The sequence below is a fragment of the Conger conger genome, chromosome 15 (assembly GCF_963514075.1).
Source record: "Conger conger chromosome 15, fConCon1.1, whole genome shotgun sequence".
In the NCBI taxonomy this organism is placed as follows: domain Eukaryota; kingdom Metazoa; phylum Chordata; class Actinopteri; order Anguilliformes; family Congridae; genus Conger; species Conger conger.
In genome coordinates this window covers 20,452,276-20,476,222 of record NC_083774.1, presented here as the reverse complement: position 1 = coordinate 20,476,222, position 23,947 = coordinate 20,452,276, and the positions used below count along the sequence as shown (strand labels likewise).

Below are 23,947 nucleotides of genomic sequence, written 5' to 3'. Positions count from 1 at the left end.
CTACATTCTATATTTCATGCTTGCACCGTCTATGACATTCACTGTGTAGTAACATTATGTATGTATTTATATTGACTGCTACTATATGCTGTGATTCAACATACCATCAGCAGAGTTCACTGCCTAAACCGGTATGTGTGCACTCATTTAAATCGCTCTGGATAAAAACGAACTTCCTAACTGAAGGTAGCGATAGCAAACCCCTTGGGTTTCTATAAACTATTCGGATGCGTGATCATGTTCAAATTTACCAAAGGCAGTTGCAATCAAACATGCTCTGGCTGAAAAATGCTTTCTCCCTGTCCTGTGTTATTCAGTAGGGAAACTGCACCGTAGACTCCTCCCATTAATAACGCCTTTGCAGCCTTCCTTAGCTCGAGCAGAAACTGGAGCTTTTTCTCGCGAGGAAGGACGCCATTATCGGAATCCCTACAAACAACACGAGAATTCATCATTCACACGGTAATATAAACCAAACTCACGCCGTTCATATCCCGCTATCGAGAGCTGGGTGTAAAGTTGGGTGTGACATCCTGGTGTTGATTTGTATTTTTTATCCGATCAGTTTGTATTGCTTTTAATTCTTTCAGTATCACAACCACCTATAACAGACATTTCTCGTCTGTAGTCGGTTGTTCAGGCATTGAGGCCTAGGTTGCTGTTTTTTGGATATTAGCTTGCTAGCTGCTAAAAGACCTTTCGATCTCGCTAGCTAGTCCTGGCTATGCTATCATTTAATGTCAGTCGGCTAATTTAATGTTAGCTGACCATCTTTCAGAGTATCATGGGACTTGACTGTTTATCGCGATGTCCAAGACCATGCTATTATTTCTATTATACCGTTAACTATCGCAGCAAAACGCACTCTGTTGGTGAAATATTTTTAACTTCATGACTAAAAGCATGTTTACTGTTGCTAATTCGGCACCACTGCGTTAGGCTAGCTGGCAAAAACTTCAGTCGAATTTCATGTTATCTGGCTAGCTAAATTGGCTATAGATTCTCAAACTGAGCTAGCTTTGTTGTGTTACCTTAGGATAGCTAACGTTACATGTCGATCCAAAGAAGTCGGTAACTAGACTAACGTTGGACTATTTTTGTCTCATTGCAAATGCAGCCGAGTAGCTTGGTTTAACCGCCTGCTACATCTCATTGAGCTAACGTTAGCCAGCTGTTTTTCATATTAGGCTAGCTAACACAGGACCGCTAGCTATGTTCTCGGTAGCTGTAGAGCGAACATTAGTTTTTTATTTGCATCGTATTTGTTTCGCGAGTTTTCCTTTTCTTTCCTGGAATTTATCTGCTGAAAAACAATAGTAATAAAATCCAAATTAGCTTGATATTGTATCTCTTTTTCCTTTTCATTGGACGAGCTAACGGTAGCTATTAGCTAGAGTCCGTGTCCTGCTTAACGTAAGCTAACTTGGTGCAGCAGCCAAGCCCTGTATTCGTTGCTAACAACACGGCCATATGGCATAACGTTACTTAAACGTAGATGGCTAACGTTAACTGTTAGCGAATACAATTTCAATATGTTCATATGGCATATTCCATAAAGTATCTGGATCATTGCTCTGACCCAAAAGTTAGGTTGAGTTTTCACATGAGTGAATATCTTGAGCTAATCTTTTGGCGTCCACTGAGGTAACAACGGTATCGGACGGCATCCAAACGGATCTACATTTCGCATGCCAAGTTCTGCACCGAATGATCAGTTTTGCCTTTCTTAATCGATATAGATATATACAGGGATTTAAGTGAACAAATGAACCGTAGTTTTAAGAAGCATTGACCAGGAGCAACACCGCAGCATAGAGATGCCTGCACTCTTCTTGGCCTGACTTCCGACTTGCACCTTATAAGGATAATTCACTGTTTTTGCGAAGAGGGCGCATGCACCATATAAGATGGAAACTGAAAATTAGACATAAAAAGAACCCCTGAAATGAACGCTGTCCCTTTAAGTTCTAATTTGGGTTTGCTCCTTCAGAAATGTAACCTTTTGAGTATTTTGAGCCAAGCCAAGCCAATCCTTCCATCCCCAAGGCAATGTTGGTGACATGAGTCCATATGTAATGGAAACACTCCATGAAGGGAAGACCTGTGATCACTGAGTACAAAGCACATGAATGTGGAATCCTACAAACCACCACAAACATCCAAATCACCACTATCCACAAAGAACAAGCATCCCTAACACTTCCCAGCTATATTGCTCTTTAATGACAATCCATCCTGCTCTGTAAATACCAAAACTCCAAAGTTAAAATGTATGGTAACTTTGACTATACCCCCACCCCTGCGCAAAGAAATAATGAGTAAAACGTGTATCAAGTTTTGTGGTTTGAATGTACATGGCTTCACAAGGGGCACTTGCAGAAACGCAAGGGTAATTCCAGAAATGAGTACTTATTTTGCTAAAATAATATGTACCCATTTCTGTAATTTCCCTTGCGTTTCTGCAAGTGCCCCTTGTGAAGCCATGTACATTCAAACCACAAAACTTGATACATGTTTTACTCATTAAAATATAAGACACTTTAGTGAGATGCACAAATGAAATGTGTTCAATTTGAAAAAAGACTTGGGAGTAACGGCTGTGCCCTAGTAAAGTATACATTCAGCAGCATTCAGTGATACAAAGTGTAGGCTCTTTTCAAGCACATTAGATTTGAAATTCAACTAGTATTATGAGATTAAAGTTCAGACTGCCAGCCCTGAAGGCATGTACATCCAGTTCAGGTGATCCGTGTAGGAAAAATGAATTCATTTGTATTCATATTCCCCCATGCCCTTGAATTTCATTGTTTAATTTCCAATACTGTGTACCGGGCAGGTATACGATAAGTTGCATCAATGTAACGCAAGGTTTTCATCAGACCTTTGATAATTCAAAAGTGTGAAGAAGAGCAATTAAATTGCTTATGAAACCAGTTAAGAAAAACACAGATGGTGCAAAATCTTTCCGGCTTTGCAAAAGGAAGTCAACAGATATTTCTGTGGTTCTGTGGTTTTATCAGTTGAATAAAAGGGCATAGGTGGAAAGGAGATCAAAGCTAATTTATGTACATATATCAGGATGTATTGTTAAAGTTTTGCAAACACTTGTTAAGGTTAATAGAAGCAGAGGTTGTTCAAGATCTGTGCTTAATGTCTAGAGTATGGGGGAAAATGTGGGCAGAATGGCCTGTAATTGTTATGCAACTTTGATATGCTATTGGAAAGCCATTGAGTACCCAAGGAGCTGGAGTCATGACTTATTTTTTTTGTTGCTGACATGCTTTTTCAATGGTCATATATTCAGCAATTTATGTCTATGCATCTCTGTTTAGTCGGAGCAGACTCTGGAGGTGACAAAAGGGAATCACACTTGGCTCTGCCCTACACTCTCCACTGCTCCCCTATGATTGGCTAAGGCCTGTGATTGCAGCATTTTTGTTGTTCACCTGGAAACGGCAGCCTGAATGATGTCAGAGCAGGATCTGGTGGAGATGGTACAGATTGCGGTGGAAGATCTGAACCAGGAAGACCACTCTGGTAGGACTGTCTCCTAAAACCATCTTCCCCCTCAAACTGTTTCCCAAATGCCCCTCTCTCTCCCTCCCTCTTTCGCCATCCTGCCCCTATCCCCCATCATCTCTACCCCCCCCCCCCCCCCCCCCGCCCTGGCCCTACTCTGTTCCCAGTGATGCCCCAATCTGTCCATGCTCCGTCCTTATGCTCCTGATGTCAATTTGGGAACAAAAAAGAAGAGTCTAGAAATGATTAGACTTATGATTATGATTATGATTGTGACTGTGAAGTGGATTTTAATTGTGAATTATATGGTAACTGACTAAGCATGCCTATAATCTTCTGTACAGAACTCTTAAATTTTGTGTCCTTTATGAAAGCAGTTATGCTCTTCATTTTATAAGAGTGTGCGCTAAATGACTGATGTAGTTATGAATACAGATATGATTGTGCTTTTGAATGTGAGTATAACAGTGTTTGTGTTTGCTATAGCTGTTTTGGATGCGGATGATAAACCAGACAGGAAGAGGCAGAGGGTGGAGATAACCAGTCAGGATGGCTCTCTCAAGGTACAGACTCTGTGTTTGTAATGTTAATATTAATATTTAACCCAATATTGAGGGTTCCACTTGTGCGTTCCACTTGTGTGTATGTTACAGTGTGATATGTGTGTGGGCGTGCTCATGTTGTGTGGTCCATATTGCCTTGGGAACTTGAAATGAAGAGAATAGAAATACCTTTAAACCGGTCCTATGATAACTGGTCATGTGTCTGCCTGTGGTATGTGTGCATAACGTATACTTCTCTCTCTCTCCTCCTCTCTCCTTCTCTCTCCCTCTCTCTCTCCAGACCTTATTGTTTTCCATCACTCAGACAATCTGCCAGCGTCTGGATGGCATTGAGGCAAAGCTGCAGGCACTGGAAGAGAAGCTGGATGTAGTTGTGAGCAAGAATCAGGGGCCCATTCAGGTTCCCATGGTGGCTGGGTCACCGCTGGGGGCCACACAGACCTGGAACAAAGTTCGGTGGTGAGCTCCCTTTGTCTCTCTCTCTCTCTCTCTCTCTCTCTCTCTCTCTCTGTCTCTCTCTCTTTCTCTCTCTCTCTCTGTCTCTCTCTCTCTTTCTCTCTCTCTCTCTCTGTCTCTCTCTCTCTTTCTCTCTCTCTGACTCTCTCTCTCTCTCTGTCTCTCTCTCTGACTCTCTCTCTCTCTCTCTCTGTGTAATGGCCTCCCTTTCTCCCCCACTGAAGTGTTGTGCCTGAGACGAACGTGATTGTGAGCAGTGAGAGGCCCAAAGGGGCGGTGCCAGAGGAGATACCTACCCGTGGGGCGGAGTCATTGGAGAACCTTCTCAGCAAGTGAGTCATGGAATTGGTGCAAACTGAGTGCGAGGACATGCACTACAACCACCCTGTCCTCCACACTCTGGCTTTGTAGTGCATAGCCAGTCAGTGGAGCTTCATTTTCAGACAATATTTGCTGAACATTATAATTTTCTAAGGGTTTCCAAAGAACCGTACAAACACAGGGTTAGCTGCATATTCCTACGTAAGTCAGAGAGATTTAAAGGTGGAGGGCAAAAGTGGAGACAGCAATTTTGGAAACAGACAGTAAGGGTACTACAGTGTTTTTATTATTTGCAGTAAATTATTATTAATGCAGTAAAATATATATTTTTATGTAAATACTATGGCACAGATGTATGGAGAAAGATGTGGATAAAGAAAGCTATAAACAGTTGTTGTGATCTTCAGTTACTTTACTGTATGAATAGTCATTGGTCTCTTGTAAGACCTGCTCAGCAGCAATTTTAGGTAGCACACCGCTTTAGTAATGACTAGATGGCATATAAAGCACCCTGCCATAGGGATTAGCATTGAACTAACCAAGGAAATCTGCCCTTCAGTTTTTTCTACGTACAGGAAATACCTAAGGGGCCTAAACCTGTGCTAGTCTCCAACCTGATGCCACACTGCATTTGTCTCATGATATTTTCATGCACAAAACAACATTCCTCCTCAGTAAGAGTGCAGTTGCCCAAATGCCCTGATCTGTCCCCCAGCACGGCAGGCGGACGGAGACAGAACACCATCCTGGTGAAGGTCCCAGGCCCAGAGGACAGCCAGGAGGATGCAGAGAGCGGTTCAGAGGCCAGTGACTCAGTGTCCAACAGCGGACAGGCCGGCAGCCAGAATGCCAACAACGTCACCGTCATCACACTCAACTCTGAAGGTACACCTCATTTTATTTACACTGAACACATTATTTTTTAGATGTATTTATTCACTATGACACTGTGACATTGACGTGCAGATAATTCCCACAAATGCATGCACACACACGCACCTAAACGCACACGCCTAAACACACAGGCAAGTATGCAAACATAGCCTCAAATATGCATGCACACGCTCAAGCATGCTCATACACCAAATCACACATCAATCTCACAATCCCAATTTCTGCTTTTGTGTGTTCGTGAGTTTCTGCGTGTGCCTATATGCCAGTATGTGTGAGTGTGTGTGTGAGAGACACTGTGTAAAGCCCTACAGAAGAGTGTTTATTCCCCTGGCACAGATGACTACCCTTTGGGCACTGTGAGTGTGTGTGTGTGAGACACTGTGTACAGCCCTATAGAAGCGTGTTTATTCCCCTGACACAGAGGACTACCCTCTGGGCACCTGGCTGGGCGATGAGAACAATGTGGAGATGCGGGTGAGGTGTCCAGTGTCGCCCGCGGACATGCTGCACATCAGCACCAACTGCCGCACGGCGGAGAAGATGGCCCTGACGCTGCTGGACTACCTGTTCCACCGCGAGGTGCAAGCCGTGTCCAACCTCTCCGGCCAGGGCAAGCACGGCAAGAGGCAGCTGGACCCCCTCATGATCTACGGCATCCGCTGTGAGTGACGCAGCGTCTCCGCCAATCCCGCGGCTCCGCCCGCCCTCCCCCGGCCCTAAACCCGGCCCTTCTCCCCTCAGGTCACCTGTTCCACAAGTTCGGCATTACCGAGTCGGACTGGTACCGCATAAAGCAGAGCATCGACTCCAAGTGCCGCACGGCGTGGCGTAGGAAACAGCGGGGCCAGAGTCTGGCGGTGAAGAGCTTCTCCAGGAGGACCCCCGCCTCTCAGAACTCAGGTAATCAGCTCCCACTCTCCCACCAGCTGCCTTACTGTGAGCCCAGAGGCCAGGGCATCAGCACTGCAGACCAGCTGCCTTACCCATGAGCCCAGAGCCTGGGGCATCAGCACTGCAGGCTAGCTGCTTACCCATAAGCCTAGAGCCTGGGGCATCTGCACTGCAGGCCAGCTACCTTACCCATAAGCGTAGAGCCTGGGGCACCTGCACTGCAGGCCAGCTGCCTTACTGTGAGCCCAGAGGCCGGGGAATCCGCACTGAAGGCCAGCTGCCTTACCCATAAGCCTAGAACCTGGGGCATCCGCACTGCAGGCCAGCTGCCTGACTGAGCCCAGAGGCCGGGGCATCCGCACTGCAGGTGTCCTTCTGATTGGTCGGACTCACGAAAGGGTGTTTTCAGTCTGAGGTCTGGGGATAAGTTGTTTTGTGTGCACTTATGGGGTGTCGGGCCCTCTTCGTGTAGCGATCCACCGGGGCCCCAAACCGCAGCCGTGGAAACAGGAAGCTGCTGCTGGCCCGTGTGAAGACGGCCCTGTGAATCCCTTCACTGTTCAGCGAGGCCCTGTGAATCCCTTCACAGTTCAGCGGGGCCCTGTGAATCCCTTCACAGTTCAGCGGGGCCCTGTGAATCCCTTCACAGTTCAGCAAGGCCCTGTGAATCCCTTCACAGTTCAGCGGGGCCCTGTGAATCCCTTCACAGTTCAGCGGGGCCCTGTGAATCCCTTCACAGTTCAGCGGGGCCCTGTGAATCCCTTCACAGTTTAGCGAGGCCCTGTGAATCCCTTCACAGTTCAGCGGGGCCCTGTGAATCCCTTCACAGTTTAGCGAGGCCCTGTGAATCCCTTCACAGTTCAGCGATGCTGGCAGAGCAGTGGCAACACAGAGCTCTCCTGGCTTAACATGCAGTTCTGGACACACAGCCCTGCAAACCTGACCTTCAGACATGCGTCAATAAGTTATTGATTGGTGCTATTCCTGTGTTCCTCCAGAGGGGGGCAGTGCACCGGAGACGTCCCCGACCGAGAGCTCCACACAGCAGACCCTGCACTACGCCTTGTCCAACAGTCAGCAGCTACACATCCACCGCATCGCAGAGGATGGCCAGGTGCAGGTGGTGAGTTTATAACTAATACAGACAAACCACCCAATCCCAACTGTGTGCCAGGGAAATAGAGGAGGCCACGTTATGATTACATTACATTACATGGCATTTAGCAGACGCTCTTATCCAGAGCGACGTACAACGAAGTGCAGATTAAACACAAGTACAAGTGCGAAGAGGACCTGAGAGGACAGTACAGTTCCGAGTCCTAGTGTAAACATACAGATAATCAGAACCCTTGAAGAATACAATCAACTTCCAAACTAGCATACCACAGTTGGCAGCTAGAATACCCTGAGTACAACAATACAATAGCTAATACAAAAAAAAACAATATCTATACAAGTAACAATATCTATACAATCTATACATAAGTGCCATTGCAGTCTATGGCATATATAAGGCTAATCATGGTGGTGAGTTAGGGAGGGAAAGCCTGAAGAGATGAGCCTTCAGTCTGCGCTTGAAGGAGGTCAGAGACTCTGCCGTTCTGACATCCACCGGGAGGTCATTCCACCACCGTGGGACCAGGACAGACAGCAGTCGTGAGCGTGAAGTGCAGGTGTGGCGAGGGGGAGGCGCCAGACGGCACAAAGTGGCAGAACGGAGGGGTATAGGTCTTGGTGTATAGGTCTTGATAAGTGATTGAATATATACAGGGGCTGATCCCTTAACTGCCTGGTATGCGACCACCAAAGTTTTAAATTTGATGCGAGCCATAACAGGCAGCCAGTGGAGGTTGCTGAGCAGGGGGGATATGATTTGTTTAAGCGGACTTAGGTCAGAAAAGCAGGTTTCTCTCCGCTTCACTCTCTTCTCCCTGTCTCAGATCCCCCAGGGACACCTGCATATTACCCAGGTCCCCCAGGGGGAGCAGGTTCAGATCACACAGGACAGTGAGGTGAGCTCTCCCAGCCTGTGTTTGTGTCTGTGTGTGTGGGCGTGAGTGCGTGCGTGCGTGCGTGTATCTGTATGTGTGTCTGTGTGTATGTGTATGTGTATGTATGTGAGTGTGTGTGTCTGTTTGTCTGTATTTGTGTCTCTGTGTGTGTATCAGTGTGTGTGTGTGTGTGTGTGTGTTTTATGGACAGTATGTGTAACAGATTGTCTCCCTCTCAGGGCAATCTGCAGATCCACCAGGTGCATGTTGGGCAGGATGGTCAGGTAGGAGGCTCTGTCCAGCTCTGTGCTATTATTCCCCTGCTTCTTGATCCGCTGCTTCAGGAAACACACTGTTCTGATGTTACACACTGCTCTGATACGACACACTGCTCTGATACGACACACTGCTCTGATACGACACACTGCTCTGATACGACACACTGCTCTGATACGACACACTGCTCTGATACGACACACTGCTCTGACACGACACACTGCTCTGATACGACACACTGCTCTGATACGACACACTGTTCTGATATGACACACTGTTTTGATATGTGATTCGTCTTTGCTGTGCTCTTGCAGAATGCTTTAGCAGAGCACTCATTATAGTTAGGGCCATGCATTCATTATAGCTTTCATTTCCTATATCTAACACATATATTTGCATAATCTACTGGGCTGCTTGATTAAAGGTGGATGCTCACAAATAGAGACATATGATATGAGTATGCTGCTATGAATTCAATATATCCAGAAGGAGCATATCTCTTTTTAACAGATTGTATTGGCCATTGCTTGTGTGTGTCAAGCCGGTCAACATTAAGTTGGCTGGCTTGTTACTCCTATAAACATTCACTGTACAGATGGGTAGCCCTTCTATTCCCAAACACACAGATTTATTTGTGGTGCTTCACAAAAGCACCAATGACACTTCATTCTCCATGATATATACTACAGGTTGCACACTAAACATTGCTTAGTTTAACTCCGTGGTTCCCAAACTGGGTCACTCGATTTCTGGATGGGGTCGCCTGAAAATCTTTAGAAAGATTAAATGTCTTTTTTTTCCTCATTAAAATAAGTAAATGTAGGCCACTACATGTTTAACATTACAACAACCCAACTATAATAAAGCAATGAGGCAGGAGAGGTTGTGGTTTTTTTCCAGTATAGACATGGCTAAAGGGTGTTGTTAGGCACAAGATGTGTGAGGGTGGGGTGTTGGGGTCGTGTAACTTTGTGAACATTCATTTGAGGTCGCATCAGAAAAATGCTGGTGTAACTCAAATTCAATACAACTAACATATGAGATTAATGCATATCTTATTTATTTGGTTGTCTGGTCACATCACATAATTTATAATGTGCTATTTGACTGATTGTCACTTTGGCATATCTCCTATGCGTTGCATGAGATTATCCTAGCGCTCCATCCAACCTGACTGCCGTATCTAACAGGGTGTCCTGTGACCCCTGCATGCTTATTATGGGGTGCTATTCGTCAGAATGGTGGGCAGAGGAGAAGGAGCATGTTGGAACATTTTCATTTAAATGTAAAACTGAAGTAATTAGATCCAGACTTCCTCCAAAGGGGGTTTGTCATTTCTTGTTTTCAGACCGAAATCGTTAAATGCAAAACGTATCTGAAATGTCAATAAGTTGTACCTCTGGAACTGTGATTATAGTTAATTAAGCCTGTGACATGCTTTTTCAGTTATTGTGGAATTAAGTTGGTTGCTTAAGTCTAAAGCACAACTGGATAATACGATTGTCGATTGAACATCTCTTAATTGGCAGTAAGCAGTCAGGTAATGAAATTGAAACGTCTCTGGAAATATAACAAGACAATAACTGAGTTTAATAGCAGTCATGATGTGTCGCTTGGAACCATTAGTACTATGTGAATCAAAGAACTCAGAATTACCAACCAGTGAATGCCAGAGTATTTAAATTCACAATTTAGATTTGTATTAGGAAGTAAAATATGTTTCCAAAATGCACATATGGAAAAAAAAAAAAAAAGATTTATTTAAGGTTGTGCTATTTATTTTGGTCATTTTGAAGGTCATTATGTTAAAATAACATATGTTTGGTGAATTCTCTGCCATAATTTGTTGTAGAGAAGAACACTTTTAATTAATATGTTTGCAACAAGACGTTTCAGTTTTCTCAGTTTAATTGTTGTGATCGTTTCAGGGCATTCATTCTCTAGCTTCCTGTAAGAGCTTCCCGTTGTGTCAACAGTCAAATATTTTGGGAGTGCTTAGCAATATTAAAAGTATATTTTTGGTTTGATGAAAAAAGCTTCTGATCTAAATTTGTTTCTGCAAACTCTTTGGCAGTCATTTTGGATATGTGTAGCAGGATGTGCTACACATATGGCTACACATATTTCCAGCATATTTCACAATGAATGTGAAATGATGATTTAGTTTTTCCCCAGGAAACATACGGATTACTATTTATAAAGATTCCTGAATTTGAAAATGGGAAATTGAATTCTGAATAGGATATTTATAGTTTATAAATATAGTTTATAGTCTCTGGGAGGCTTTATAGTCTTTGGCAAAGTGGTGTGGTGTGGGTCTTATGTAGAAGACATTATTCACTGGACTCATGGAGAATTACTAGGACACTGTATATAGTGTCTGTGTCATATAGAGTGCTGTAGTGCACTCAAAAGACAAGACTGCAAGTTCTTATTGACCAAGTCCCCCAAGAATCCACCAGGGGGCAGAAGAGTCACATATCTCTCTCTCTCTCTCTCTCTCTCTCTCTCTCTCTCTCTCTCACCAATTCTGTTCAATTTTAATTCACTCATTGGCATGATATATTTGAACATAGTGCCAATTTTCAAATCACTTACTGGCATTATATATTTCAATATAGTGCCAAAGATTTCATATGACAGAAACATCAACATATTCTTTTGAAAATAGTCCAAAACATTATTTCCCACACATTAGATATGAAATAAATGTATTAGAAAATTATATTTTGTATATTTGCTGGTGTGCACCTCAGAACTGTTGCATGCTTGGTAGAATGTATCTCGGCTCAACTGAAATCTTTAGTAAAGTGGCTGGTTAACTATAAACATCTTCTGATGTATGCCATTTTAAATGCATGTCAGTTATAACAAAGAATATCTATTTAGAGGGAAATTCATTAAGTTTTGCTCAGCAGTGCTATTATTATTTAAAATTAACTGTAAAATGGGCTGCTTTGTGAACACTGATGAAATGCCTGTAAGAGGGGACTGAATTGCTGCCCTCTCTGTACTTGATGCGCTGAAGCATACTTGTCATTCCAAAAAGATTAATTGTGTTTAGTTCATTTTAAAGTTATATTTTAAATGGTCAGAACGTCAGGTCCAGTATATGGGTTTATAAGATCTTTGAATTACCCTCGCCCCTTATCTGTTTCTCTGTCTCCCTCTCAAGCTCGTGATGAAGCAGAGTGTTTCTTTGCTTTGCGGATTGAGAGTGAAATGTAAGATTGTGTTGGTCTGAGCTGCTATGGGCTGGAGTGCTTTAAATTCTGCTGGATTGTTGTCTCCTCTATCCACTGGTCGCATAGCCGTTAGTGCAGGGTGAGTCATTCCCAGCGCAATGTTATTCTCATGAACTCAAAGCTGTTTTTATCCACATAAACACACAAACTCCGGAGCCAGTTTTATATAGTTTAGGGTTTAAGTGATATGGTCAAGTAGGTTTTGTCCGAGTGGCTCCCGGATTTGGCTAGTAATCCCTCCTACTCGCTTCAACTGCTTCAGGTCCTCCCACCCTTCCGATCGCCCTGCTCTGAAAGAACGTACAGAGCTGTGCATTTGAGTGAGTGTGAGTCAGTGCTTATATGCGTGTGTGACATCCGTCTTCCACATCATCCGTGCATCTGCCCAAATGCGCTCTCACAAATCACAGTGAGCTAGCATCCATGAACAACTATTTTTGTTTCAGTTGAGTGGTGTTGGGGGAACTAAAATGTACTTTGAAATTAAATTGGTAAAATAACAGTTATTCACTCATTGGAGTCCAACACAAATCTGTATTGATGAATTTGCCACTTGGTTTGATCAGTCTGTGTTCCCTGGAGAATTTTTGTGACTTCCTGACTCAAATTTCTGCTTGGTAGAGACAACCAGATACTACTGGCATCCACAGATTAAAGATTTCAGCTGAGCCTTGTTCTGCTGAATCAGTGCTGCTAGAATTGGGCCCTGATGGTAAACATAATAATGGGTTACAGTAAATCAAGTAACTAATTTACACTTTCCTCCAGGCAACAATTCCCCAGAGTACCCCAGCAGTTATACCCACCTGGGTCTGACTCCGAGCGCCTCTGAGAAGTCTGGTCTGGCAGTCCATGAATTACTTCACGAAGAGCAATTGCTCAACATACACCCATTAGGACTGTTAAAGGTAGCTCGCTAAAGCGCTGTAGAGTAACCCCCCTCCTCCTGTCTGTGCTGGCGTGGGCAGGTGCTGCGGGGAGCGCAGCTGATCGCCGTGGCGTCGGCGGACCCTGCGGCCGCGGGGGTGGAGGGGTCTCCTCTGCAGGCCAGCGACATCCAGGTGCAGTACGTCCAGCTGGCCCCAGTCACCGAGCACGGCACCGCCGTACAGGTGAGATCGCAGGGACTCTTATCTCCTGACACGTCTGACTGCTGGAGCAATACAAATAACCTGTTATCTCAGTTTTCACAACTCCAGTGTCCTTTGTGTGTGCGCTGGTTCTTCTGTATGTTTGAGTGTGTGTGCGCTGGTTCTTCTGTATGTTTGAGTGTGTGCGCTGGTTCTTCTGTATGTTTGAGTGTGTGTGCGCTGGTTCTTCTGTATGTTTGAGTGTGAGCACTGGTTCTTCTGTATGTTTGAGTGTGTGTGCTGGTTCTTCTGTATGTTTGAGTGTGTGCGCTGGTTCTTCTGTATGTTTGAGTGTGTGCGCTGGTTCTTCTGTATGTTTGTGTGCGTGCGTGTATTGTGTGTGCTCATAGTATATATTGTGTGCGTGTGTAATTCTGTATGTACTGCCACTTCACTGGCAATTACCTCAGTAAAATATCACATATCACAAATATTACATATTTTGTATGTAAAGAATTTAAGTTGTGTAAGTCGCTAAATGCTTAAAATGGCAATTTGAATATGTGTATCTGTGTTGAATCTCTCTCTCTGTCTCTCTCTCTCTCTGTCTCTCTCTCTCTCTCAGGGCGCTGGGGCCCTAGCCCCTCCCTTGCAGACAGACCTGGACGGGAAACACGAAGCCCTCCAAGCACAGCAGGGCGAGAACGGGGAAGTGGTTCAGCTGCAGATGCCCGTCAACACCGTGGGAACCTGAGGGGCGGAGCTACGCCACACTTCCTGTCCGTGGTGACTGACACGCATAAAGACACTCCCCCACAGGAAGTGAGGCTGGCCTGTGGTTTTTTTTATACAAACAGAAGGGCTGAATTGATGAAAGGGTATTTATCCATGGGATTATTGACTGATTTTGGCTGAGGTGTGACCACACCTGGAGGTCACGAGGGACAGGTTTATGCCGGAATCCAGAAACCACAAGAACCTTCCAGCCTCGCCCCTTTCGGCCGCACTCACGGCACAGACATACGGTGCCGGCGTGGGTAGAGTACATCATGGCAGTAACGCTTTTATGGAATCACTGACACATGCCTCAGCCCTCCCAGTCTGCCCGTGTAGTTTGCCTTTCATTTTGAGCACTTATCGACAGCTTCCGTAGTGCTGTTGAACACCGCGTTGAGCCCCTCAGTTCACTGAAGAGAACAGACTTTAGACACTCGGCCAAACTGCCCCTTTCTCTATCAAAGTAGCTTTGCAAGATCTGCAGTCTCCTACAACATTCACACTGTGGAGCCCAGTCTTCTGAGCAGAGCTGTTTATAATGTAGTTTAATTTGAGGGTATTTTCTTCTGACAAACGTTTTAATTTATCATTTCAACCCTCCTAGTTTTCTGCCCACTTGCCCCTCTTTTCCTGGTAGCTCTCATGATATTTAACTCAAATAGCTTCTGTTCGTTTGTTAGTGACAACCAGGTTTTTACCATGCCTCAGTATTTGTTGAGCTTTTGTAGACGGCAGTTTACCAAGACACACCAGAGCGTGACAATGAACATATGTAATATGGAGGAAAAAATGTTTCTTTTTTTCTGGTGTGGTTTCTGTTGGAGATTAATTCACTTGAATAAAAAGTTCATTGTTGCCAAGAAACAAGCAATATAACCTTTTTATCTTTGTCTTGTTAACTAATGCAGTCTAACATAAAATAATTTATTTCAGTAAAATATGGAACAAAGTGGAACATGACTAATAAACATAATTATGATATCAATTCCAACTTTATCCACCCGCCACAGTGCTCACACCATCTAATTTTCCGCTGCCACAGCGGTCCAGTGAGGGGGGAGAATGGAGAAAAGCATTAAAAGCATGGCCTGAGAGTTGCACATTATAATATAAAATAACCACCAATTTGAGCAAGGTGGTCATATTTACACGTATTAAATGTGAAAAAGCTGCTTTGCCACATTCTAGTTCAGGGGTGGCCAACCCTGGTCCTGGAGAGCTGCAGAGTGTCCTGCCTTTTGTTTTCACCCTAAAATCAGCAACCAATTCAGACCCATGAACCAGGTGAGGTGAGTTAACGGTGTACTCAACCGCTTTAATTGTTAAATGAACTGTTGAGTAACAACGAAAGGCAGCACACCCTGCGGCTCTCCAGGACCAGGGTTGGCCACCCCTGCTCTAGTTCTCTGCCAATGGGATGTCGATACAATGTAATGGTGGACAGATGAAAGGTTTAGTGAACCAATGACAAATAGGACATTTGATTGGCCACAGCGTGATCCGTGCATCAGATTTATTGGTTCCTCCCTCTATAAATTACCCCTTTCATCAAGACCATCATGGTATTAATGACTGTAACTCGAATACCCTAAAACCCGCCCCTGAAACCTGATTAAACCTGATTAACACCAGTCCAGTAAATTAAGCCCTCTCCTCCATGCCTCACCATGCCGGGCTAATACAGCAGAAATAAAATGAATATGACAAATTGTTAGACACTCGCAGAAAGTTTCACTCCAGCTTGTCAGTGGGAAAGTGACACATGGGATGTCAGAAAGTTTGGTGAACCAGTGAGAAGTAAGCCTGGTGAGTCCACAGCCCGCCTTGAATCCAGACGTGACAAGACATCTGCGTACACCTTCTTCAATTCACATTTCTCCCTTTTGTGAGGAGATGGTGGGTGGGTTTATACAGTGTCAGACAGGGTAATACACTGTCCCAGGAGATGGAAAATATTCAATGCAATTCAACAATGAATGTAAGAATGAGCGAAAGTCTGCAGGAATTAAATAATTTATAATCGTACATTTTAAATCGTAGACCTCCAGAGTAAAACCAAGCGCTGTGACCTACTTAATTGCTGAAGAGAAAAAAAAAGCAAGGGAAAGGGGTTATTTGCTTGGCGCTGGCAAATCGCTGGACAGAAAGCAAGTAGTTGGACAAAAGATCAAACGGCTGAGACCAACAGCCCAAAGAAATGCATGAAAAAGTAACTTCAAGGTCCAGGGCCTTCAGAATAGCCAAGCCTCAGTTCTGCAATGACAAATACCATAGAGGGGAGGTTGGGGAAAACCCTGGAAAGAGAAAGAAGGCAGTGAAGAGGCACAATTAATTCAGCATTAGCTCTACATGGCTAGCCCTCTTTGCCCATTTTGAACCCCCTGCCCAACCAAAAAAATAAATACAATTAAATTAATCTGGTGAAAAGATTTGTACCACAATGCATGACGGCTATGGGTGAGGCTACAGTGATGAAATGCTGCTTATGGCAAATGCAGCTGTCTACTGCAGAACTATGTTTGGTCAATTATTCATCAAGCATGCCAAAGAAGTGTGTTGGATCTGTTTTTCTGAAGACTGAAGACATTTCCATGGCTCTAAGCAGGATCTTGATATGGAGAGAGGGAAGATGAGCTGATTTTTTTTATACATCACTTTGTTTTTCGCTCACTGTGGTACATATGTTTCAGATTAACCTTTTTGCATACAGGAACCAAAATTAACATGTCATATTTTTAAGATATTGAAACTTTTCTTGGAACCAGTTCTATTAATTGGTGAGCATTCATGAATAATCACAATGCAAAATCACAATGCAAGTTTTTACAATACTACACATTTTCTTTTTAATAAACATTTATTAGTTTCAAAGGCTTTTGAGAATGGAATATATTTTTATATTTTGAATATTAAACATGGTGGAAGTCAACTGAAGAACAGTTCTCCTTGCTAATCAAGAGAGCAGTCGCGTCGTGATTTAACGATACTCATGAGTTATGACTGGCACCTCCACCTGTGGGTCAGTAGATTCCATGCTGAATCGGTTTTGACATGGCAGTTCATCTACAACGCTAAAGCCAGGCCACTGTAACCTCTGCGAACACAATTAAAACGTAAGGAACTGCCTACGCTGTCCTTTTTATAGAAGAAAGAAAATGAAACGAGTAAGGTGTAAAATCAGATGGAGTCACCTTGTACGGATGGTCTTGACGGGCGTAACGCCCGCGGAACGTCCGGACAGGAGGAATGCAGTCCAGGGCTCAGTGCTGTTCTCCAGGCCCTGTAAGAAAACCGTACTCCCCATTGTTTCAGCGGTGGATGTTCTGTCGTAGTTCTAATGATTAAGCAAAACTTAATGCTTCAGGGAAAAATGCCTCATTAACAGAAGGGAACCATCTTTGGCACTGTTCTGGAGCTATTCAGTTATTTCGGTTGACTTGGATTGCGTCCAAGATATGATGCAATTTCTTTTGTTTATTGCTGACCATATTAGTATAGTTCTGTGTGTTAGGAAGACTAGGAAAACTGAATATGATGCAGGTTTTGACTGTGTCACAGTTGTGACCTTTCAGTGAATCAAAATGATGGGAAATGTATTTAATGGATGTCCCTAGTCTCTCCGTTTCCAAAAAACAAGCATATAGGCACCGGCAGTAGAGCGCTGCATATGTCTCAATAAATTTGTGCAGTACATGATATGAAATAATTATTTTCTCTCAGTGATGCAGACCTCTCAAGTGGTGCTCTTTCCCTGACCTGTAACTAAAACTCCTGGTCATTGCATCTCATTTGAGATTCTGGTGCTTTAGTGATTGGCAAATTATCGTTTCAGATTTCCTCAGATTGCATTACAGCGAGTGAAGACTCTTCACATGAACATTTTCATGCAAGATTCATAAGGCAATGCCTGGGAGAAAGACCATATTGCAGGTCTTATATTATTTTATATTAAAATAATGTGAATACATTAAATTGGCCATTTTTATGTGGGAACTAGGTCCGAGGGTCAAGTGTGGAAATACAGCTACATTTTCAGAGAAGGTGAGATCTTAAAAGAATAGTTGGCTGCACTTTACAATAAGGTTCATGAATTGCATTGAGTAATATAGCTGTTAATATGAATTAATGATGGACAAATACATTAATTAAGCATGAAATTAATTTAATTTGTTAATGCATTTGTTAACGACTAACTGACTTACTTGTTATATTATATGTATGCATTAGCAAACCATAGGATGAACTTATAATTAGTTGAACACTAACAAATATATTAACTGACTTTTTAATTCCAATATGAATTGCCAATAGCTAATGGAGTTGATAACATGAATTAATGATGTACAAATGCATTAACAGACTGTACATATTAACTCAGCAGTAGTTAGTTAACAACTACATTAGTTCATGGAACCTTATTGTAAAGTGTTACCGAACCGTTAAATGCATTAATGAATTCAAAGTGGCTGAAAGTAATAGTGGAACAGAATGTGCTGAAAAAGACCAGTACATAGATGAATAATGGGATAAGGGGCACTGTTTAGGCAGGTTTTCAAACCATTTCATCTCAAGACCTTCAGGACGGCCTGTTTGTGCTTGAGAGCCCACACCTGGGTAAAATGTTTCAGCGTTTGATCCAAAACCCACAACAAATCACAGCATTACCTAAACTAAAAATCTAGATAAAGTCTATTATTACCTGGCTGTTCATAATGTGCAATTAATGAAAGACTGAAATATAAACAAAATCTTCTAAGGACAAATTGTGGTTAAAAAGAACATCTAATGTGCAAACGGGGAGCTATAATTTGACATTTGATTTGACAATTTCATTTTTAATTAGAGATTACCTTCTATTTCGTATTGCTAATCATTATTCACTCTTGACATTCATTTAACCAACAGTTTTGCTTATTATATGTTCAGTGTCTGAGCCAAGACGGCTCAGGTTATCTGAGCTATTTCTGTTTCTGTGGCATGATGCACCCGTACCCTTAGATGAGGAGCTACAGTGGTTAATTGCAGGGCCATCACACAATGCAGTTTTTCTTTATTTTTATCGCATTATAGCAATAATTGGTATGACTTATTAGAATTATACTCTACGCTCTCAGCTTTTAAGTGGTTTTCTACCTCTGATTCTCTTCTAAAGCAGACTGCAACAGTGAAAAGTACACAAAATGTAGGAATATCTGGGAGAACGAGGTTATCGCACACTCTCAGCCATTCTAACCGGTCCTTGCGTTACAGCTGAGTTTGATTAGCTCAGAGATTGGATGAGTCCACTGATGCCTGTCGCGAAGGGCTGGATTTTTCCTCGAGACTGAAACCTCTTGCACTCTTTATCTGGAGGCTGCACCTGCAGGGGGAACGTTAGTGGGTCGTTTGCCCGCTGAGTGAATCTGGGGAGAGATGGCTCTTTGTTTACACGTGACACGGCAATGGCTGGAGAGCACTGCCGTTTGAAAGGTAAAAGGACCGATGTGGTGATACGGGGGGTGACACGCGGGAGAGAGAGAGCTTCTGATGATGTTGTGGAAGAGAGATGGAGGCAGGGCGGGGCAGAGTGCGTCCGGTGGAGTGGTACGGAAAACAACTGGGCATTTGCCCGAGTGGAGTGTGTCAAAATTCGAAAAATGGATGAAAGCTGTGTATTCACGGAGTAAGTAGTGGGAGAGAATACCGCGTTGTGTTTCTCAGTAGGATAATGCCAGGGAAATGGCCTGTGTAAGGTGGTGGAGGCAGTGAAAGTGTATTAGGCAGTCATACGCGTGGAATTACAGGGCACGTCGATGTCATTAACCTGGGAGCACAGATTATTCTGCTCTTAGCGAGGGAAGGAGAAGGATTTACAGGGCTTCCTTGTTAATGAGGAATGAATGTGTATGCATTCGGCAGCAATCAGCAAGCTTAATGCTGTAATCACAGCTGGCCTCCGCTTTATCTTCTTACCTTCCCCTGCTTTAAAAGCACCTTCCCCATTAACCAACCCCCTGTTTCCGTACTGAGGTCATGTGCTACCTCCCCCTTGCCCAGACGCGCACACCGCTGACCTAACCGTGGACAACACAGCTGCTCTTTCCATAAGGCAGAGGTTAGCAAACAGCCCTAATCATTTTAGCAACCGTCACAAAGCAAGGATGGAAGGCAGTCCTCGCGCTCATTATTCCACAACCCATTCCACAAGTCAATTCTGTCTGCAGAAACGTTACTCCTCTGTCAGACAGTAGCCTCCAAGAGCACATTACAATCCGTCAGGATTATGGTGCAATTTTGGGGGCGCAATCTGTACAATTATGGATGGCAGTTGGTAAATGACATTCATTCACAGTGACACCTGATGGAGAACTTGAGAGCACTTTATTCTTTTTCGGGGGTTTCTGTGCATGCAGGGTGTTGATGAATTTTCTCAAGGGAATAGTGACTTATTTGGTCACTTATTAAGACGGCAATTTAGATTTGAAATGTCAACTAAAAAATGTGCTTTTAGATGTCCTGTATCAAGGTTTGAAAAACTGAAATACTATTATGTAGATATTAATGGCTAATCAATATTGGTTCTGGGAAAACATGTTTTCCATCATGCATTAAAAAAAGAAAAAACAGGTTCCCTGCTCTCCTGTAGATTTATTCTGTATAGATTTATCTGAAAACTATTTCTTTAATAGTGCCGAATTATTGTTGAGACGTGAGGGGTACAATTTCCCTACCAACTTTTCTCTCACATCTGTGAGCAAAATTCTTCTTTAAGAAAGTTACTTCTACAGTTCATATAAATAAACTGTAAATGGGTCAGAGGATGTGTAAGGCAAAAGCATAATAAGTTACCCCGGCAAAGGTAATGTGATGAATAAATTAATAAATAATAGTTGTTGTTCTCAGCCTCTCATTACTGGCATAGTATTTACAGAAGATACAGAACAGGAACTGCCACACAGCTTTAGGCCTTGCTGATCCCTAACAATGCTGATAAAAAACATGTCTTCCAAAAACAGAAAAATGAGACGGTTTCCTACTTCTGTTTGGCTCACAGATTTCTCCCCCATCCAAGTAAAAGCTCATTTGGAATAAAAAGTCCTAGCTTTTTTCCTGTAGCAAACAAGAGAACATTTCACAAGCTTTGAGGCTGAATACCTTTTTTTCTGTTTGGTTCAACAAAGAGATTAAAATATTATCCCACTCATAAAGCCAGCTTGTCTGGAGTGGAGAGGCAATGGGTAATGGGAGAAGATAAGGGGAAAATGTTTAATTTAAAGCAAATGGTTTTTATTGGAAGCATTTTTTTCGTTTTGATTTTTAGACCTAACACTATAGATGACAGTTTAGTATAAACTTTGTGGAATCTTAACATCATCAAAGAGGCTATAGGCAATACAGGGATGTCTGACAAAAATATATCACAAAATCTCACTGTTATATAATGTTTCTAGATCTCATGTACGTCTCATCTTTAGCTTTACTTAAACCACATAAGGATATTAGTAAAGGAATAATAACTACACAGGTTATTTATGTCTAAATTAGTTCAAACTGCAAATACAAGTCACATATCAGGAGGGCCCCAAAGCCTGGCTGTAAGGAGGCATGAGAACGTTTCGCAAGTTTTTGAGAAAAACCTGTGTCCTTGATCTAGGATTAGGCTGAAACTGGGAAAAAAAAAAAAATAAATAAAAAAAAAAAAAAAATAAGAAAAAAGCATAATTTCACCCTTGACTTGTGAATTGGCAGAAATGATGTAGGGGTTCCTGGCACGAATTTCTTGAAAGCACTATTCAGTAAGTCAAAGAAGTTCAAATACACAACTGCCGGGTCTAAATGGTACCCAGAAGGATTTTTCTGGTCAATCTCATCAGGGAATGTTTTTACATATAATGAATAACTCGCACGCACCTCAATATCCCCTGGTAAATGTTACTTGACACATTGGAGAGGGTTGGGCATTGACCATGGTTGAGTGGGCATAGAATGCCCCGTAAGGACAAATGGATTAGCCTGAAGTCTACCAGCATCACTGCACAAGGGACAGCGAGAAGGACATGATGGCTGACTGTCATGACCACTGTGCACTCTGTTTGCATATGTATTCACCCCCTGAGTCTACACTTGCTGGAACGATCTTGGCAGCAAGTACAGCTTTAAGTCTTTTAGGATCAATATCTTCCAAGCAAGCAGAGCAGGAATGGGTCATTTCTGACCATTCCTCAGAAATTTGCAAGCATTATTTGCAGGTGGTTGATGGACAGAAAAAATTCAGATATTTTCTGCCAAGTTCAAGTCAGGAACAACTGTTGAATGACTGTTTTTCGATAAACAAATTGCCAAAAACCCACAGATGGTTATTCGCTGTTCATCAAATGATCAACTTTTCAAGCTAGCTAAAATGAGAGCATGATCCATGATCCCTTGGATGCTGAGACATTAATATTTGTTAAGGGAATATTTTTGGAGAGGGCTAAATGCACTAAGTAGAATAATGTACTTAATGCGTAACACATATAAGAGAACAAAAGTGCTTTATGGGCTATCCAAAACATTTGTTAGACCAAGACATAGAATCCACCATAGTGAAATGGCTCAAGCCCAGTGAAGCGAGACTACACATGATTAAAGCCATCATTTTTATTTCTGTCTTGCTTCAGCTGGGAAATCTTCAGCTTTCACCTTGGAAAATAAATGTAGCGCTCAACTACAAAGCTTGCAAACATTGACAATATTTCTGACAGTTAACTTCTCAGGAGATGGAGTGGCATTTTTCCACGTTACTAGCGGATCGTAGTTCTTAGAGCTCAAAGTGACCTTGTCTCGCTGAATGAACATGTTTACTTTTGTTTGAACATTATAGATCACATAACTGCCCTTTACCTTTATGTACGAAGATCCTCTTTGCCACTACATACCATTTCTTTTTGTTTTTTATATTGATTTATTCCTTTAACAAAAAGCCAGGGACATTCGTCTCTAGTTGTCTGAAGCAAATTAAAATCATGAGATTTATCCACAAGCAGTAATGCTATATCCCACATCCAGTTTCAAAATGGTGGTGGAACAAATGTCACGCCAGTTTTCTTAGTTAGAAGCACAGGTCGCATTAAAGTTTAGACTTCAGTATGACAGTGCTGTATTTCCCGTTGAGCTATTATATAATGAGCAAATATGCTCACAATACAAATACAATCTGCTATGTTAGCCTATGCCTTCTGCTCTCTCAAAAAGAGATATGAGAACATCAGTATTTACAAGGCTAGAAACAACACTCTTCCCCATAACATACAACACCATCAGAAAGTATGCTTCCCCTTTAACTTCTTTAATATTTTGTTTAATGCTTTAATGCATTGAAATGGTTTCCCCTTTCACCAACTCAATAAATGTAACACATTTATGATGTGGAAAATATTCTTATTCAATATTTCTTTGAAAAATGAAGACTTCCATTTCTACTCTATAAAAGTATTCACTACTACAGAATCAATACTGTATAGAGTCTTTGCAGGAATATCAATTAAGTCATTTTAATTTGAATATACTTCTGAAGATCTAAATGCTCCATTTCATTTTGAAATTATAGAGTTACTTATGTTGGAGTAAAAATATGAAGAAATATTGACTGAGACGAAGAGAGTGGATGTGAAGGTATCTGTCTTTGATGGTTTGGGGGAGTGAACTACAATTGAAAATATGAAGTATTTGTCTCTCTAGTCTAATTTACTCAATAACCTTCTAGTAACGTTGTAAGCAAAATATGAAATGGAATATCCTCCGAGAATAACCGAGCAAAGGAGCCGGAGAACTGCCTTCAGTGCCAGAGTGTGTGCAGAAAGCCTTTAATAAGGTATTAAGATGTTTTAAGAGGAAGAAGATCTACATACTTGTTTAAAACGGCACTTATCCTTGGAAAAGTTTAAGAGGAAGAGCAAAGCTTGTGTTGGTAAAAGTATCAGTTG

General features: G+C 42.5%; 1 protein-coding gene across 2 annotated transcripts; it reads left to right on the top strand.

Annotated features, from left to right (window-relative positions):
- The first annotated feature begins 325 nt into the window (after positions 1-325).
- banp (BTG3 associated nuclear protein) lies at positions 326-14,879 on the top strand. 2 transcript variants are annotated; one of them, XM_061221564.1, is made up of 13 exons: positions 326-462; positions 3,333-3,537; positions 4,006-4,082; positions 4,363-4,541; positions 4,763-4,870; positions 5,575-5,744; positions 6,175-6,414; positions 6,495-6,653; positions 7,643-7,764; positions 8,585-8,656; positions 8,875-8,919; positions 13,125-13,268; positions 13,852-14,879. In XM_061221564.1, exons 2-13 carry the CDS (start codon positions 3,465-3,467, stop codon positions 13,978-13,980), a joined length of 1,518 nt encoding a protein of 505 aa, XP_061077548.1. In that variant the 5' UTR covers positions 326-462; positions 3,333-3,464; the 3' UTR covers positions 13,981-14,879. The 2 variants fall into 2 exon arrangements, with proteins under 2 accessions (XP_061077548.1, XP_061077547.1); XM_061221563.1 differs by having other exon boundaries at positions 7,643-7,767.
- The last annotated feature ends 9,068 nt before the right edge of the window (positions 14,880-23,947 follow it).